Raw genomic sequence first — 20,534 nt, 5'->3', positions numbered from 1 at the left:
ATGGTGCTAAAATCGGCAGATAGAGGAAACCTAATAGCAGATCCAGAAATCAATGAAGGCACAAAAGGAAAATTTGTTCATAACACTGAAGTCATTAAAAGGAATTTCCCCTATAACAGCAGTAGGTAAACTTGAAGCTATTTAGAGAAAAAGAATTGAGCCAGTGTTCTATTCTCATTCCCTCATACAAAGTAAGTTTTAGATAAAACAAAAAATAAAACCAAAATAAAGAAAACGTAGTCAGGTAGTTTTAAAAGCTTCAGAAGGAAGTACTTTTAAAGAATGATGAAGAGTCAGAAGCAGGTTACAAAATTTTTGTATTTTGACTATCAATAGAATTTTTAAGCCATCATAAAACACACCAGAAGTAAAATGAGAGAAGGGGACAAGGATTTTGCATTACATAACAGAATTAATCTTAGTAACCAAAGTTTTAAGAAGCCAAAAAGAAAACCAATACCTCAACAGAAAATAATGTAAGGGATACAAGCCACAAAAAGAACTACAGACAACACGAAAAACTATTCAATTGCCATTAACCAAAGAGATACAAGTAAGAGATTAGCAGCACCGTTATCCACCACATAAGCAAAGGTGTAGAAACTGGTAAGACCTTCAGTATGAAGGATGCAGCCAAACAGGTGTACCACGCCCAGGTTCAGACGGATTGACCTTTTTAGAAGGCAACTGGTAACACCCCACCAGACCCTTTCATGAAGACTCTTGGCCTCAGGAGACGATCTCACAAATATGGGTAAAGATCTCAATAATCTATCCATCGTGAAAGTAACACCTGACATACACCTGTATTTATAGGCCAGCAGCTACCCACAGCATCCCGCTGAATTTACGAAGAGGCAGGTTACAGAATGAAATGTAGGAAGTCTCTGTGGAACGACATCCCACAAATTATCAACAGTTAGCCATGTTAGTGAGGTTTTCTTTATACAGGTTCCTGTGGGGGGTATGGGGGGTGTGGGGGCACTCTTCTTTTTGTGAAAAGGTCTTTTATCAAATTTACTCCATACAGAGATGGGGCAGGATACAAAATTTCCGGAAGGTAGGCAACAAGGGGAAATGGAGTATGTGGAGATTTAAGTTCTAGAGGTGATGGCTCTCCCTGCCACCTTTCACCTTTAGCTGAGTCCCTGCGGTCACTGGGACTCTAACACGACCCTCCCTCTCCCTGAGTCTTTCTGCAGACCTCCCCATGGAGATGCCCTCGCCCCTGGAGCAGCACGTTCGCTCTGCATGTCCCGTGTGGCTCTGCACCCCCCTCCCACCCCCGGTACACAGCAGAGAACTCAGCCAAGGGCAGAACCGCAGGGCTCACCTAGCTCAACCCCTCGTTTTTCAGATTAGAAAGCGGGAACCTGGGCTCCAAGTCTTCAAACCCTGAGACAGAAACGCTGGCATTCCATCTTTCCTCAGATGAAATACTCCCTCAAAAACTCTCCCTCAAGCGCACAGAGGAAAACGCATATGCGATTTTGTGAAAATAGGGTCCACAAATAAGCCAGCGGTACTGGTTACAGTAGAATTGGTAAGTAAACATGCCCAGAGCTGTAGCAAGGATGGAGGAGGTGCAAGCTCAGCATTAGACGGAACAGATTCTGTGGTGTGTGTACATCCAGAGGGAAGCAGGGAATGAGAGACTTAAGGGTTTTGTTTTTTTTTTAAATAGGATTTTGATTCCAACACTGCTGTTAGTATCGAACGTTCACAGCTAACATGGTTTTGTTTGAAATCTAAGCATTTAGGATGTGATCAGGGACCATGAAAACTTCCCGGCACAAAAGAATTCACAATGTAGTAACTGCGCCATTGGAGGTGAAGAGGTGAATAAATGTTGACACTCCTGACAAGATTTAATTCTCAGTCACCCACCTGTAATGAGCATTGACCGCACCACCCCCCCACCCCCAACGAACAGATGGCCATCTCCAATTGGTCCTCACCTAGCATACTGGGACTAGCCAAAACTTGAGAATATAGAGGAAGAGGTTAGGGGATTGGTCCATACTTGCACTTTCCAATAGGGCAGTATGTGTGGCTATTGAAATTAAATTCACTGAAATTAAATACATTCAAAACTTCAGTTTCTCAGCCACACTAGTCCTGTTTCAAGGGCCCAACAGATACATGTGGCCAGACTACCACACTGGCCAGTACAGAAAGACCACAATCCACTGTACCACAGTGTTCTTCTGGAGAACGCTGGTCTAGATTGCCCTATACTCCGTGGGTCTATGGTTTTAGAATACTTAGCAGGCGCTAAAAAATATTAGCTGAATGGAATGTTGGATTTTTTTCATGACCTCTCTCGTATCAACTCATATCCATGTTACACAGAACTACACCAAGAGAACATAATCCTAGAAACACCTTTGAATGACAACTCCCAACACAAAGATTTGGGGCTAAGAAGCAGCATATATGGCAGATAAAGCCAACTTCACTCTCCTACTCTACCCATAGAACTTAGAGGTCCCGAGAAAGTAAGCTAACAGTAATATGGTTACCAGCTGGCAAGGGGTTGGTGTTGACCCTGAAGGGCTACACACAGCGAACTCTGGCACCCAGCTAGAGAAGTCAAAATGGGCTCCGAACCATGGTGGAGCATTTAGGTATGGTCTCTACTGCGGTACGTGTTCCTGCTTTGAGAAGTCAGCAAGAAACTCAGAAGTAGCTGCCCAAGGGGGTTTCCAAAAGAGTGTGCATTGAGGGGGAGTGTAAAAGGTACAGTGGAGGTACTCAAGTATCTCACCAAGGTTCTAATAGATTTCTAAAGATTTCTGGCTTTGACCTTTTCATTTTCTAAACCCTATGCTTACAAATGTATTACATTCATTATAGATGGGCTGTTTTCACTGCTGTATAACCAGACCCTGGCATATCATGGCTCAACTGCTCTTAACGAATCATGAATAAATGGTGATACAAGTAATTAAGGGAAGAAAATGGCCATAAAGGAAAACATAAAAGAAGTTTGAATTTTAAACAAAATGACAGCAGCATAAGAACATGGAGTCCAAGGTAATCTTTTGATTCCAAATTAGCAGGAAACACAGCTTAGGAATTCTGTTAGAATCGTCGGGTCCTAGCTTGGTGGGTCTCAGCAGTGAACAATCCAGACATTTCTCCTACGGGCTTAATCCAGGGTTTACTCACCCTCCACATGGTTTTCATTTAGGATGGGGGGTAGGGGGGGGCTGCTGCCCTGGGCATTTTGGGTGCTTAGCAGCACTCCTGCCCTCCACCTGCCAGACGCAAGTAGCTGACCACCCTCCTTAGTCAGGACAACCCCAAACGTATCCAGACACTGCTAATGTCCCTTGCTGGCGGTGGGGGGGGGCGGGGGGGGGGGGAGGACAGAGAGAACAGAGGGCAGAAATCACTGCTTCACCCATCTCTGAGCAGAAGCAGCCAGGCAAAGTATCCTAACTGATGGGAAAGATCACCCACACAGTGGAGGAAAAGGGCAATGGTAATAGGAGACAGATCCCTCAGGAGATGGATGCTGGCGATGGTCGCACAACGGTGTGAATACCCTTACTGCCCCAGACAGGACACGTTGGAACACGGTGAAGATGCTCACTTTTAGGTTGTGTGTGTTTTACAATAAAAGTATGTCCATCTGAAAATTACAGCCTACTTTAGGCAAGATAACTAATTGCATTGGTAACAATTTACCAATAGATCTTTATGTGCCATTTGTTTTATAACTTCAAATGTTTTTTGTAGATGTATAATATAAACAGGAAAAATACAGTCTTCTTCATACTATTCTTGGCATCTAAACAAAGACAGTCTCACCTGTGGATTATTAAGGTATTGAAGGCAAAAAAGTGACCAAATAAATTTAAAAGAATAGAAATAACCAGTAAAACAAAAAGGAAAACCTACTAGTCAAAATCACTTGCACTAGGAAGTTCTACTGGGACAAGAGTATCTACCACTCTCAGCTCTGGTTTTGCCAGATGTGCATACAGCTGACACTTCCCCTGAACTGGGCTGACAAGACCTGTGGCCATTCTCCAGGTGCACAGGTCCGAGTGCACCAACGGCCAAGTACAGTGGTCCTAGTTCTTCTGCAACATTTGCTTGACATAAAGAACCAAGTTGGCCATGTCCTGGCTGTAACAGCTGGATATGTTTGGCACCGTCCTCAGTCCGGAGTAAGAGGGGCCTTTCCCTGGGCCCTGCATCTTCAAGGGCTCCATTATCTTAAACACAAACTAGAAGCTTATGAAAGAACACATGGTCACTCTGCCACTTGACATCAGGCTTCAGTGCCGACACGGTGAGATCAGCAACCCTCAACACACACTCCTGTGACTAACACCTCCGGCTCCAGGAAAATGCTTCTGCACTCCTCTTGCCCCACATCCTTGAAATAAGACAACGGCCTCCAGGTGCCTTGAAGGTCTGTGGACCGTAACACGGCCAACGCCAGAGACAGACACCACTTCGGAGTGTAGGGAGAAACCGGGCAGTCAAGATGCTTAGAGTAAATGAAAGGCAAACGAGCATGTTAATCCTGCTTTTCAGAGGCACAAATGCAGAGAAAATCCACACATGGAAACACTAATACCGGGCCCAACATCCAGCTCCCTGCTTCCCCACGGGCCGAGGCTCCAGAGGCACTCACAAAACAGGACAGTGTTTGCAACCATGGCAACACGACATGAGCAATATTTAGCAAATACTCCATAATTCATGTTCCTCTTAAATTTGTTTATATATACGTGTACAGGCACAACATGCTTAAAGATAATGGTTCTTTACAGTGGCAACCAGATGGAGACTGAATAGTAGAGAATTGCAAATGTATTTTTAATATATTAGATGTTTTCGTTGTCAAAATTCAGCCATGTCTGTTTCACTTAAATTTTGATGCCTTTACTAACAGATGGAGGCTTACATCCACCCTCTTGCCCTGGCCCCACCAATGTTCAAGGGCTTGGGTATGCAGAGACACAGGTGGGCCACGTTCCCCCCCTTCAGGCTCACGTATGCCATTTCCTCGCACACTCAGGGAGGCCCCTGCACACAAGGGGTACCTGCCATGAAGGTGGCTGTGGGACACTGGATACGAACTCCAGTCAGCAAACAATCAAGGATAGATGGAACATACCCAACATCATAAAGGCTATATGCAAAAGACCCACTGCTATTATCATACTCAATGGGGGAAAGACAGCTTTTCCCCTAAGGTCAGGAACCACACAGGGATGTCCACTCTCACCATTACTATTTAACATAGTACTGGAAGTCTTAGCCTCAGTAATCAGACAACAAAAAGAAATAAAAGGCATTCAAATCAGCAAGGAAGAAGTCAAACTCTCCCTCTTCACAGAAAACACGATACTCTATGTAGAAAACCCGAAAGACTCCACAAAAATTTGCTCGAACACATGAATTCTGCAAAGTTGCAGGATATAAAAAATCAACGTACAGAAATCTGTTGCATTTCTACACACTAACAATGAAGTAGCAGAAAGAAATCAAGGAATCAATTCCACTTGCAATTGCACCAAACACCGTAAGACACCCAGGAATAAGCCTAACCAAAGAGGTAAAAGATCTGTACTCTGAAAACTACAGAACACTTACAAAAGAAACTGAAGAGGACACAAGGAAATGGAGAAACATTCCATGCTCGTGGATTAGAAGAACATACGTTGTTAAAATGCCTATATTATCCAAAGCAATCTACACATTTATTGCAATCCCTATCAAAATACCACCAGCATTTTTCACAGAGCTAGAACAATCCTAAAATTTGTATGGAACCACAAAAGACCAAAGCCAAACCAAATAGCCAAAACAATCCCGAAAAAGCAAAGCAAAGCTGGAAGTATCAGGACAGTATGGTACTGTCACACAGAGCAGACGCATAGATCAAACAGACACATAGATCAATGGAACAGAACAGAGAACCCAGAAATGGACCCACAACTCTCTGGTCAACTAATCTTTGACAAGGCAGGAAAGAACATCCAATGGAAAAAAAGACAGTAAATGGTGTTGGGAAAACTGGACAACATGCACAAGAATGAAACTTTCTTATACTACACAAAAAATAAATTCAAAATGGATGAGACACCTAAATGTGAGATAGGAAACCATCAAAATCCTAGAGGAGAACACAGGCAGCAACCTCTTTGACCTCGGCCACAGCAACTTCTTGCTAGACACATCGCCAGAGGCAAGGGAAACAAAAGCAAACATGAACTATTGGGACTTCATCAAGATAAAAAGCTTTTGCACAGCGAAGGAAACCGTCAACAAAACTAAAAGGCAGCCTACAGAATGGGAGAAGACATTCGCAAATGACATATCAGATAAAGGGCTACTATCCAAAAATCTATAAAGAACATATCAAGCTCAACACCCCAAAACCAAATAATCCAGTTAAGAAACGGGCAGAGGACCTAGACATTTTTCCAAAGAAGACATCCAGATGGTTAACAGAAACATGAAAAGATGCTCAACATCACTCATCATCAGGGAAATACAAATCAAAACCATGATGAGATATCACCTCACACCTGTCAAAATGGCTAAAATCAAAGCACAGGAAACAACAGGTGTTGGCAAGGATGCGGAGAAAGGGGAACTCTCTCCCATTCTTGGTGGGAATGCAAACTGGTGCAGCCACTGTGGAAAACAGTATGGAGGTTCCTCAAAAAGTTAAAAATAGAACTACCCTATGATCTAGCAATTGCAAAACCAGGTATTTACCCAAAGGATACAAAACTACAGATTCAAAGGGGTACATACACCCTGATGTTTACAGCAGCATTATCAACAATAGCCAAACTATGGAAAGGGCCCAAGTGTCCAGCAATGACAAATAGAGAAGATGTGGTATAAATATACAATGGAATATTACAGCCATCAGAAAGAATATCTCACCATTTACAACAACATGGATGGAACTAGAGTGTATTATGCTAAGTAAAGTAAGTCACTCAACATAAAGACGCTTAACTGACTGAGCCACCCAGGCGCCCTGGAATTTGTCGGCTGGTAGTTGGTAGTTTAAGTGTCTGCCTTTGGCTCAGGTCACAATCTCAGGGTCCTGGGATCGAGCCCTGTGTCAGGCTCCCTGCTCAGCGGGGAGTCTGTTTCTCCCTCTCCCTCTCTGCCCCTTCCACCCCTTGGGCTTGCTCTCTCAAATAAAATCTTTAAAAAAAAAAAATTCCATATGATTTCACTCATATGTGGAATTTTTTTTTTAAAGTAGGCTCCACACCCAGTGTGGAGCACCATTTGAGGCTTGAACTCACGACCCTGAGATCAAGACCTGAGCTGAGACCAAGAGACAGCCACTTAACCGACTGAACCGCCCAGGCACCCCACCATATGTGGAATAAGTAACAAAACATATGGACTTATGGGAGGAGGAGGAGGAGGAGGAGGAGGAAAAGAGAGGGAAACAAACCATAAGAGACTTAACAGAGAACAAACTGAGGCTTGATGGAAGGAGGTGAGTGGGGGATGGGCTACACGGGTGATGGGTATTAAGGAGGGCACTTGTTATGATGAGCAGTGGGGGGGGGGGTGTATGTAAGTGATGAATCACTGAATTCTACTCCTGAAACCAATATTGCAATGTTAACTAACTAGAATTTAAATTAAAAAAAAAAAAAAAATTTAGATGCCAAACCATGGAAATGGAGTTTTCCCCGCCACTAGAGGGCAGGAGTTACAAGGGAGGTGGCGGCAGGAGACAGAAGGCCTGCCAGGCACAACTCTATCAGGCAAACAAGGAGGGAACTCTGTATCACCAAGGTTTGCGAACAGGGACAGAAATGCTTGATCCAGTTTAAAAGCAGCGCTGTGTTAGGGTCCGCATACCTGGCTACTTTGCACCCACCACAGCTGCGGGGAGAAAGAGAGGATGCTAGCCTTTTCCAAGAAATTTCCCATAGGCTTAAATATAAAGTAACTTACATCGCACTCAGTGAAACAAGCCAGACACAGAGGAACAAATACGGGACATAGGACTCCACTTCTATGAGGTACCCAGAGCAGTTACCAGCGGCTGCAAGGGGCAGTTAGAGCTGAATGGAGACAGTTTCAGTTTTGCACGATCAAAATTTCCAGACATGGATGGTGGTACAACAATGTGGAGGTACTTTATGTCACTGAACTGTGCATTTAAAAATGGTTAACGTGGTCAGTTTTAGGTTTTGTGTATTTGACCACAGCTAAAATAATAAGCAACACTGAAGAAGAAACCTCTCCAAGGAGCCTGACCACCTTGAGCTGAGCACACAAGCAAGCAGTAAGGTAGAAGCTGGGGGTTAAGGATACTGTTGTTCCAGAAGAGAATGAATTTATTTTCATCCTTTGCCACCATACTTAAACCCACACTCTTGGGCTTCAGTGGTAGGGAGGGTGGGGGAGCACTGCGAGGTGGATTTCGGCCAGCCTGATACATCAAAGATGGTCTTGGCTACAGAGCAGATGCTCCTCAAACTTGCAGAGGCCAGTCCTCTAACTTCTGCCCTCCTGCCTTTGGCCCACAGCTCAGCTTCGTCGCTCCTAGTAACCACTCGGAGCCAGCTGTGGACAAACCACAGTCTGCAAGGAACCTGGACAGAGCTGGACGTTCAGAGCACATTATTTCTCAAGAGCTGCTAATCTGCAGCCCCAGGCATCCCTTCTGATTACACGCTGACTGGCCAAGTAGCAGGTGGGGAGGGGGGGGGGGGGGTCCTGGGCAGCCTCCAGGATTAGTCATGCTGGGCAGATTTTCAGCTGGGGAGACAAGCATCTGCTCTGTTTTAGCAACACAGGTCATTCCTCACTACCTCCGTACAACCCTTTAAAAACACCCACCCACTTAAAAGATCATCTAAAATGAAGTATGTTGGAATAGAAGTTACACCATTCAAGTGGGTGAACTAATTTCATTTTGTTTGGGGTGTGTGGTGGGAAGTTATTCCACATGGTAAACATGATTCCATCTGTTGGGGATTTTGTTTCACGCCTCCAAACCAAGAGGAGGCTAGCTAAGTCTGCCTGCCAGGAAGGGGAAGGGGAGGCGTGCACACCTTGGTGTAAAAATCTAACTTGGTGTCCCAGTTTTACCAAGTGATAGGCTTGAGGGGATACAAACAGAAGTTAGTAAGGGGAGATGTTCCATCTTTCTACTAATCAATGAGTTAATCAACAACCACAGTAGGTACTATGTGAGCAAAGGGTAAGACAAGGTCCGTTTCTCAAGTAGGTCATTACTAACTAAAAAGACAAGACCAAGATGCTTGAAAGAAGAAAAAACAGCGAGAGAGTCAATGATCAAAGGCTAAATGATGTGGTACCAACTTTTAGTCTCAGAGGGAGGCCAGAAGCACTCCAGCCTCCCCCTCCCAATGCGTGCTCCACAACAGCCCCTGCAACGTAACCCACCCCAAAGCCAATTCTTGGTTTCTTCCTGTCACTGCCTTCAAAACCTGTTTCTCATATGGAATCTAAAAACAAAACAAAACACAAACGAGTGATTCCATGTGGCATTCATCTTTCTCAGTAGGACTTATTTCATGGAGCCTAATACCCACACAGCACAAGGTATAAACTTGTCCAATCTCTACGCTGTGTGCCTGAAACTAACCTAACACTGTGTGTCGACTATACTCCCAAGTTTTTGCCAACACTTGTTTCCCTCGCACTCTCCCCCTCTGTAAGCCCTGCCCAAATGGCCTGTGCCTTCGTCCTCGGGCCACCTCTCTGACCCCTTCTTCAGGTGCCCGGTGCACAGGCCTCCTTTCCTTCAACACGCAAAGGGAACACCATGCAGCCTCGGGGCTTTGGCGCACGCAGCACTCCTGCCTGGAACATTCTGCCCGCTCATTCCGCCCGGAGTCTTCGACGGCCGGCTCCTTCCCATGACCCCTTCCCCTCCTCAGGCTCCCTCTCTTTTCTGTCCCACACCTTATCCACCAGCTCCTGTGCCTCATGCGATGTGTCACAGCACTTTGCTGTACCTCTCTGCCCCCCCCAATGGCGGGGCCACATACACCCCCAAGACCCGCACAGTCCAAGTATTCAAATATTTGTGAAATGCACACCTCACAGAGAAGGGTGGTTGCAAAAAGCTCATGGAATTCAGGATAATCAGATTGTATCAGAGGAAGACTTCATAGCTAACTACCTTGTCTTCCTTTTGACTGAAGCCACCTGAAGGGCAACTGCTAAAGCCATCCCGCTACAGCAGCGCACACACACGAGGGCTCATGTGCCAGGCACGGTTCTAAGCACACGTCTCATAGCAACTCCTCGTACTCTCAAAAGCGCCCTAGACAAACCATGGCTCGCATGGAACAGATGATGTAACGGGCATGGAACAGATGAAGTAACGGGTATGGAAAGATTGCTAACTTGCCCGAGGGCACAGAGCTAGCGACGGCTGAGCCGGGGTCCCGATCCCCACACAGGCTGGCGCTAGGGCCAGGGCTCCAACCACTCTCCCATGCACGGTCTCTCACGTCACCTCCCACTGACGCCTCAGCCCCATGAAGGGAACCCTCCCTGCTACTCCACGGAGAAGATCCTTGCCGTGGCCACCAGAGATCTCTCAGCTGCCAACACCAGTGGGCATGTATTGACTAGCATGGTTTACCACTTGCACATACGTGATCGACAGCAGCAACAAAAAGCTGCCAGGGGCTCAAGCAGCTCTACTCTGCGGGGGAAGCTCCAGCCCACAGCGTACCACCCAGACCCCCATGCTCCCCGCTTCCATGACCTGCACTTACGGTTTCATCTTCCAGTCTGAGCTGGAGGCTCTTCTCTCCCTCCTTGTAGTCCTTGGTTAATTCAGCTGAGCGCCATACTTCGTCAGGGTCAGGGATCCAGACCCTCGTGTACTGGAAGATTAAAAAAAAAAAAAGGTCAGATAGAAATAAAGCTTTCAGGTGTCTACATGGGTATTGCTACCTCTGAGGGGCCCTCCAGAGAACTTGTAAAGCCATCTTCACACATCTTCCTCCCTTCTCATTTCAGAACACAAGGTGATCTAATACCATGACAAGTAACTCACAGGACTGGGGACAGAGGGCACTTTCTAGATCCTAAGAGGATGCCACAGATCAATGTAATTCTCATTCTGCCAGCAAGACTGCCAAGCCTGCATCTGGTTACATCCACCAGGGCTTTGCATCCTCATCTCAAGGGCAGGACAAAATAGCAATGTCAGAGGGAGCGTCTAGCATGCTACAGATGAGAAAACAACGCGTGCCAAGACCAAGACTGAAGAGCCCGTCTTCAAGTCTTGGGAACCTCCGCTCTGATATGCTGCATTCAGGGACAAAGCCATTTTCCTGCAGGAGTGAAAAAAAGTGTAAGCAAATCGAAAGCGTATTTACATATTCCTGAATTGTCAGCAACCTCAATTTACTTGTGCATTCTTTAAGCCACAAACCTACCCCCAAATCTTGCTCAAGCTCCCCCAGCTGCTACGGGATTTGCAAGGTCATGAAGCTGGCCAACTCCCGCAGGGGAGAACACAGTCCTTAGTAAGCCCTCTGGATCTAGCAGGGGGGCCATCGGCCCAGACTGCACACTACAATCACTTAAGAATGTGACAACACCAAGACTGGGTTCTACCTCACACCAACTCAGAATCCGAGGGGACCTAAGAGCTCCCACGGTGAATGTCATGTGCAGCCGTGGGAACCACAGCTCAGATGCACCAAACGGCAGCATCTGGGCCGGCTGGCGGTCACTCCTGGCAGCACGCCTTACATCTGTCCGACAAATTTCTGTATTTTATAGGTATGTGATCGCCACAGGGCCTGTTTGCTTTAGAACCTGGCTGTGTGCACATGCGCGTGCGTACACACACACACACACGGTTTCATGACCATAGCAAATTCTTAGCAAACCTGAAACTAACAGCCTTATATGACCAAAAGGCCAGCCGGAACGTGGGTCTGGGTCAGTATAACCGGCCTCCCTCGTGGAGGGAGAGCTCCAAGTCCAGAGCTTGTGGCCAGTCCGTTGCCTGGGCCCAAACAGCCAGTGGGCTTTCTTTTGGTCTTGTTTTGGTCTTGTTTTTGTGCTCTCCTCCAGATGGTCACCGCCCTCTTTAAAAGCAAGCCCCTGGCCCTTACTGCACTGGTCTTGGATTCACCAATGAGAAGAGTAAGTCATGAGGCAACAGACTCACAACACTCATTCATGGGAACACAAGCCACCCCCAATTTGCATCCCTGATATCCCAGCCCAGGATACAAAGCCAAAGTCGTTTTTTGCATTATGAAGAATCAAGTTCATAGGATCTTCTCTCCGCCTCTGAGCGTGCTGTATTGATTGTATCTTTATAGAAGATGCTCTAGAGCTTTATGGTACACCTAAATGCTTTGGAGTAGACATTAAGAATGTTCTGAGCTATCTCCGGAGAAAATCTGAGCATTTGCCAACTGTAACTGTCAACATTTCTTCTCCCCTCAGGTGTTCTAACCTTCCTCCTCCTAGGTCCTGTAAACCTACCTTCCACCCAGCTGCAAGGACTTTTCAGATCCTGTCCCCACGCCTCAGGTGAAGGATCTTTCCTTAGCCTCACTACAGGTGTCATCCCTCCGAGCTCGCTCCTGGGACTTCCCATCCAGGCCGAGGGAGAACAGCACACCCAAGAAATTGTACTCAATGTCTCCACACTGTGTAAATGGGGTCAGGAATGGCTCAAGGGAAAAGGGACAAGAAGAATGAGGAAAATCCCAACAGGAATGGAGTGGAGAGAAGGATGGTATGTGGACATCGTCGAGGTGGACATCCTGGAAGCCAAGGGGCCCAGTTCCGGCTCACACGGGGGCTCCTCTGGCCGGACCCCTGCTGTCCATGTGCCCTTTCCTGACCTGTTAATTGCACCAGCACCTGGAAACCTCACTGCCTGGCACTAGCTGTTTAATTCTTATTCTGGGAGGATCGATTTATCTACTTGTATAAATCTCTTTTCTCTCAGTAGACTGAAAACAGCTACTGGAAGAAAACGGTCTCTATTTTCCCATCCCACAGAACCCAGCACAGCATGAAGCCCTAATAATGCTTTAGCTCTCTGCTGCTCCAAGTGAGGACCTCAGGCTCACCATCACCTGCGAGCGTGTTAGAAATGGAGACCCTCAGCCCCCACGCACACCCACTGCGTCACGGCATCCCCTAAGTACCTGCTCTTCTGCTTCTTCAGTACATGCTCCTTCTTCCCTGCCTTTGTGCATGGGTCAGCAAACTACAGCCCTGGGCCAAATCTAGTGTGCCACGGGTTTTTGTACAGCCCAGGAGGTAAGTAAACATTTAAATGTTTAAATGGCTGGGGAGGGGGAGGAGAATAATATCCAGATAACATGTCAATTACATGAAAGTCAAATTTTGGTGTCCATGAAGTTTTACTGGAGCCCAAGCACACATTCCACTCACATACGGTCTACAGCTGCTCCTGCATTTTGAGGATGGTCGTGTCGTCGTGACATGGACCCTGTGGCCCGAAAGCCTGAAAGGTTTACTATCTGGCCATTACAGTGAAGGTCTTTTGCCCTTTGTACACGAGGTTTCCGCAGCTCGGAACGCCCTTCCCTCACTTGTCCGTGTGGGCAGAGTCCAAGTTCCAAGTCCTTGTGCTCACTGAACCCTGACCTTCCCTGCGCCCTCCCGGGTTAGCCCTTACTCCAAGCTGCAGCTCCCTTCTTCTAGGATTAACTTCACGGTTTTGCAGGCATTTCTTTCACATCCATTTTGCCCCACGACTGCCAGATCTTTCAGATACGCTATTGGGCATATAGTAGATGCTCAGTATCCCTGGCATACAGCAGATGTTCAATGTCTGTTGAGACAGGAATCCGTAAACAACGCATTTATGAGGCATCTGGCTTCCATGGAAAACACATTGTGATAAGCACCATGTAACAAAGTAGAAACATGGGGATCTGTACCCTGACTTTTTAGAACATGCCATCCAGTTAGGTAGGCAATCCACATAAAAATATACTCTAAAGGGTGATGTGACCAATTCCTAAGGAGAGTAATAGCTATTCAGCAGGGGCAGGCAAGTCAAGAAAAGGGAAGGCGGCAACAATTGATGCCAACTGAGGAAACAGATTGCCAAAGGCTCCCGTCATTTTTTAAAGGACATTGTGAATTACACACCTGATCAAGCAAGCTCTAGATGCCAATCATGGAAACATGTGAGCACCTACTTTGTGCCCACTGTGCTAGATGCCGTCCTATTTCCTCCAACCCCACAATAAAGACACACTTGGACATGCGCTGAGATCATAGCCGTTCACTGTTAAAGCAGAATGAAGTAAACCCTGCATTGTGATGGTGCAGATGGTGACATCTGCAGGCAGGCCTCCCCTCAGCTTCCTGCTTCCCCACCTTTATCCTATTTCATGGATTCTCAGCTTAAAGTGTCTAGAAATTACCGAGCAGAGCTGTTTACCCAACGTCATGCATGCCACACTTGATGAGCAATTGACAGGATCGCCAAGGGCAATTTTAAATAATCAAATTTTGTTTTACATGCTGACTTAGCAAACAACCCACCATCCCTTCCCTTCCCAGACCTACCCACCCGAGGAAGATCCATTGCCTCTGTGATCCCAAACAAGGCAGGACATGATCGATGCAGAGTAAACAGCCAAGAAAACAGGCTAAGAAGGGAGAGGGGAGCACCGCAGTAGCCAGCAAAGATTGGAGGAAGACAGACCAGAACTGTGGAGACACACAGGATTTGGAGGGAGGTTTCCTTTGGATCGATGAAAATGTTCTGTAATTAGACAGAGATGGTGTTTGCACGGCAAGCACCGTGAATGTATTAAATGCCACTGAACCGTTGACTTTAAGTAGCTAATTTTATGTTATGTGAATTTCACCTCAATTTAACAAAAAACTGTTTTGGTTTGCAGAGGATGCTAACAGCATCCCGTATACACTCTACTAGCATGGGTTCTCCTAATGTCTGAGAAAACAGTGAAATATATTCTTTTAACAGAAAGTCATCAATTCTACAGGCCAGATAGAAACTCTCTAGAACCAAGGTTCTGTGTTGCTTGTTTTCTCACCTTCAAGGAACTCCTTCCAACAAATCTGACCTCTACACCAGCTTTCCTAGAGGGAGATTATAGGAAAAGACAAGCCTGACCCACATAACCCAATTATAGCGCCACTCAACCTGTCACTCCCCCTTTTAACAATGCTTAACTCTGTCCTAAGGAGATAGAAGTCTGACTTGATTATGAACGAACTTGTGATTTTTCTTTTGGAAAGAGCCCTGTGTATTAACTGGAGAAGGCAGAGGTCTCTGTGAACCAGGATGCATCGGTATGAGACCTACTCTCCAGCCCACCTGTACACCGCCGCCCCCCCCCCACTGCCCCAACCAGGTGCCTCTCCCCGCTATCTGCAGGGCCTGCGAAGGCAGTTCTCAGCTGGAGGGAATGGCTGCCCAGGGCAGGAATGCTCAACCCAGGCTGCAGGCTAGAACCACCCGGGCAGCTTTTAAAGCTTCCCGTGCCATGTAACCCCTCAGACCAGTTACGTCAATCCCTGGGGGTGGGAACCAGGCAGCTCTGCAGATGCAGCCAAGGTGCAAGCAGGTTTGCAAGCTAGCAGGCTTGTGGTTTCACTTGGTAACTGATTGGCAGGCACCGCAGACCCTCACATACCCAGAGGCCTCTCCTCACCACCGTGGCGGAGCATGAAATTCCAGCCCGAATATTCTTGATCCTGAGCTAAAAACATCTCCAGAAAGCCCCTGCGCTAAAATGTAAATGCCACATCAAGAAGGGGGCCACTTTTACCTATTTGCACTCATCATCATGATGCAGTACAGTAGTGTGGCTGAGCCTATGGGCTCTAGAGTCAGGCAGCCTAAGTAAGAATTCCAACCACCACTTGTTAGCCTGGGTACGTTGATGAGTAAGGTTCTCAGCCTGTTTCCTCAGCTGTACAACGTGGGTAAAAGTTAGATGTACCTCACCAAGCGGTCCCAAGAATGAAACGCAATCCCACATTATCAGAGCACTGTAAGCATGAGACAACAGGGCCAGTGATAACTGTGTACGTGGTGTAGTCTAGAAGGCAGGATCGGATGGGATCTTGCAGAGAAGTAGGGAATGGGAAAATCGCAAGCCTAAGGTGTTTCCAGGTTACTGGAATCCTTTTGATGTCCTACAAATCGTTGTTCATAGATAGCCATGCCTTGCCTAAAAATCAATAATTGGATCTAGCCTACTTTAACTTCAAAGCCCTGAGAGAAGGGATTGTTAATGCTGGTTGGCATTTAAGAATTATCCGCAGATCTTAAAACACACACCCCAATGCCCATGTCCCACACTTGAGTAATTAAGATGAAATCTCAGAGTGGGGCCCAAGCACTGTATTTTTTTTTTTTTTAAGCTTCAAATGAATGTGCCAGAGTTCAAAAAAAAAAAAAAAAAATCCTTGTTTCAAGAAGGAGCCTCAGAATCAAAATGGACTCTAGGCAAAGGAGAACAGGGACACTGGAAACCTTCACCTCCTATCATTATTAAATGTGGCTTCTCCACAACCTTACACTAAAATAAGCAACTTCAAGTACTTTGATTGTTTCATCTTAGTTTAAAACTCAAGGTGGTGAGCAGGCTTATCACTAATCCATCACAGAGAACACTGAGGGTAGAAAAGCACAGAACGATTTGCCCAAGTTCACAGTGAGAAGGCAGGGTCAGAGCCATGACCAGGCAAAGGATCTGCGACCTCAAGTCCTCTGCTGTCTCCCCCTCGTGGAGAAACATTAACTTGATCACAGCAGCCCCGGGCCCACTGAGTGTGCATTTTACACAGGTAAGGGGTTTCATAAGCACACACGAAAAAAACGGCCAAAAGCCACTTACAATGACATGCCAAATTAAGCCACTAGGTACTTTAGGAATCAGGCAGACTAAAGATTGGGTTGCAATGTCATCTTGACCTAAAAGCACCGTCTGGGCACCAACCCTGGGAAGGGACCAGAGGGGAGCCCCCAGCCTAACCTGGTGGCGGACTCAAATTGCCCCCCCCCATTCCGCCCCACAGTAGGGCACAAACATCAGGCACACGGTCAGCCTTGTTCACAGCTGTACCCTTAGCACTGACGTGATGCCATGGTTTGGCAGGCACTGCAATCTCTGCTCTGTAATTGAAAAATCAGGGCTCCGGTTGCAGGGTGCAAGAGGAGTCCCTTTTGCTAAAACTGACAAAGTAGGCAAACAGCACTTCTCAGGACATTAATTTTGTGCTAGAACTCGAAGATGCAATATCATGTCGGTCAGCTTCCACTCCTGAAGCAACACAGAAGCCACCGAATTTCTGCACCCAAGACCAGTCTCTGATCAGTCGCGGAGGACAGCATCAACAAACAAAAGGTGACCAGCATTGAAGTAAGTGGATAGGCTGTGAGTTCCAAAGAAAAACAATTGTTAAAAGGCAGGGAGGGGAGACGTGGGACACAGATGCTGCCCGAGGCAGGAAGGACCACACCAGCCAAGGACGGCAAGCGGCTTCCCCAACCCTGCCTGCAGCCCAGGCGCAATGTGCAACGACAGGAAGCAGAGAACCAGAGCTAGGAGACTAGGGGTCCCTCTAGGCCAGAGAAACGTGTACCCCTCACCAAACACATGGAGATATTCATAGCTCAGTTCTATAAATGGGGTTCGGAAAACACACACTTTGCAAAGATGTCATAAGTGATGTCCTCTGTTTGGTGTACAAGTGTCCATTTTGAAGCAATACTTTCATGGATGGGGAAGAAAAACACTTCCAAACTAAGCCGACAGTTTCTTTTTAGCACCATGACAATAGCCATTTCCCTAGTGCACGGTACTTGGCAGGCATGGCCATGTTGTAGAAACCATGGGGACACCTTAAGCTAACTGCCCTTACGGTAGGAAGGGTGTCACGTTTCATTCTTCTGCGTAATACAGTCTGGAGGACAAAGACTAGATATTTTCGCCCATCCAAGCAGGACCACCCACTATCCTCTCCACATGTGAGGCCTGAAGATCATGTTCATGGGCCCAGACATGAGCTGCATCCTGAATCCCATGCCAATGATTGGTCTCCCAAACGGGGGGCGGAGGGGGGCACAGCTAAATAAAGAATATCCCCACCAGTATGCTGCTGGGCATCTTCCCTTCCTTTTACTGGGCTCCCACTATAGGAACTGGAGAGCAAGGAAGATTCAGGTATCTGAGGGGTTAACATCCAAAAATATATGAAGAACTTACATAACACAAAAAAATGATTAAAAAGATGGACAGAGGACCTGAATATATACTTTTCCAAGAACAAGTACAGATGGCCAACAGAAAAATGAAAAGATGCTCAACATCACTTATCAGGGAAATGCAAATCCAAACCACAATGGGACATCACCTGACACCTGTCGGCATGGCTATAACCAAAAAGACAGGAAATAAGTGTTGGCGAGGATGTGGAGAAAAAGGAACCCTCGTGTACGGTTTGTGGAAATGTAAACTGGTGCAGCCACTGTGGAAAACAGTATGGAGGTTCCTCAAAAAATTAAAAATAGAAATACTATATGATCCAGTAATTCCACTATTGGGTATTTACTCAAACAAAAACACTAATTTGAAAAGAAATATGCACCTCTATATGTTTATTGCAGAATTATTTGCAATAGGCAAGCTATGGGAGCAACCTAAGTGTCCATCAATAGACAAACAGATAAGGAAGATGTGGTTCGTACATACAATGGAATAATATACAGCCATTAAAAGGATGAGATCTTGCCATTTGTGACAACATGGTTGGACCTAGAGGATATATGCTAAATGAAAAAAAGAGACAAATATCCTATTTTCTCACTTATAGAATCTAAAAAACAAAACAAAGGCATAAAGGAGAAACAGACCCATAAATAGGACAAAACTGTTCTAGAGGGCTGAGGGTATGGGAAAAATGGGTGAAGGGAAATGGGAGGTATAGACTTCCAGTTATGGAAGGAGTAAGTCATGAGGGTAAAAGCTACAGCATAGGGAATACAGTCAATAGTATTATAATAGCATTCTAAGGGGACAGATGGGCTATACTTGTGAGAACCATAATGTAGAGACTTGTTGAATCGCTATGTTGTACACCACAACTAATGTAACATTATATCAACTATACTTTCATAAAAAAAGTTTCAAAAGGACTCAGGAATCAGCTACTAGCCTTAACTTCTATTACAGGCTCAGTTTCCCCATCTGTCAAGTACGGAAATAACTTCCATATTAAGGTTGCTGTTCAGATTAAATGAACTAATGTATATAAAACATTCAGCACAGAACCTGGCCCAGAGTAAGTGCTTAGCAGTTACTGTCAAATGCAGCAGGACCTGGGGCCCTGGGCGTGAATGAGACGTGGAGACACCCCTCTCTAGGGGAGCACAGATACAACCAAGTAATCCCAGCAGAACCATGGGCACACAACGCATCACGGGAACATACACCAGACTCCTCTGATTTCTTTCCTGAATTTAACTCCTCCTCCTTCAGCAGCAAGTCCCGCTTCCTGGTTTCCCTATTTATCCTGTGAAAGGCTTCCCAGACCAGTAATAACCTTCCCTTTCCCCCAAATGCTCTTCACGGGGAAGCTCTCTATAACTTATAGAGAGGGAATTATATGTCAATATTCTCTGTGTCCAGAGCTGACAAGTAACTTAAAATCCACGTCTATGCTGGGCCATCAGGTAGATCCCTGAGCCCCAATCCAGATCTCTACTGAACTTGTTCCATGCTCCTTCCTCAATGAGGGAACCAAGCTAATCCGGATGCCAGGAAGAACTTTAACTTCATACATCGAGATTAGGATAGAAAAAAAAGCCACTTGGCATCTCTGGAGTAAAGGACAAGCGGGAAAAAAAAAAGGGCAAAGAAGTGAGCTTCATTCTGTAATGGATCAATGCATAGTTAAATAACAAAGTTACCATAAAAATCCATTATTTCCTGTTATTTAAATGAAACAAAAGTCAAACGTCAAAAAGAGAGATCTATCTATACCTGGCCCTGGCCATCACAAGCCTATCTTTGATATTTGCTTTTTTACATGCTTATAGCACATCATCTTTTGAGCAAAAACCCGACGACTCTGACACCTGATTACGTCATCAGTCACAATTCCGTCTTCATCTACATTCACTATCTATGTTTGAAGCTAATGAAGAACCAAATCGGGCGCCTGGGTGGCTCAGTTGGTTAAGCAACTGCCTTCGGCTCAGGTCATGATCCTGGAGTCCCAGGATCGAGTCCCACATCGGGCTCCCTGCTCAGCGGGGAGTCTGCTTCTCCCTCTGACCCTCTTCCCTCTCGTGCTGTCTCTCATTCTCTCTTTCTCAAATAAATAAATAAAATCTTTAAAAAAAAAAAAAAAAAAAAAAAAAAAAAAGAACCAAATCTCCGTGGGACTGGTGAAGGCAAACTTTAAGAGTATGTCCTCAAGTGACAAACGGACACCAAGACGGCAAGTGCGTGGTGTTTGGGGAACATTGCTAAGTCATTTTATCC

General features: G+C 46.0%; 1 protein-coding gene across 1 annotated transcript in view; it reads right to left on the bottom strand.

Annotated features, from left to right (window-relative positions):
- The window catches only part of MYO5B (myosin VB), a 335,175-nt gene that overhangs the window by 185,744 nt on the left and 128,897 nt on the right, over positions 1 to 20,534 (bottom strand). The window contains exon 2 of the mRNA XM_032422730.1: positions 10,770 to 10,880. Within this exon, the coding sequence (XP_032278621.1) occupies positions 10,770 to 10,880 (111 nt within the window). The remainder of the gene's footprint in view (positions 1 to 10,769; positions 10,881 to 20,534) is intronic.

Source organism: Phoca vitulina, unplaced genomic scaffold (assembly GCF_004348235.1).
Source record: "Phoca vitulina isolate PV1807 unplaced genomic scaffold, GSC_HSeal_1.0 scaffold27, whole genome shotgun sequence".
NCBI lineage: Eukaryota > Metazoa > Chordata > Mammalia > Carnivora > Phocidae > Phoca > Phoca vitulina.
Note: the sequence above shows the minus strand (reverse complement) of the source record. Positions and strands in the feature narration are given on the sequence as shown.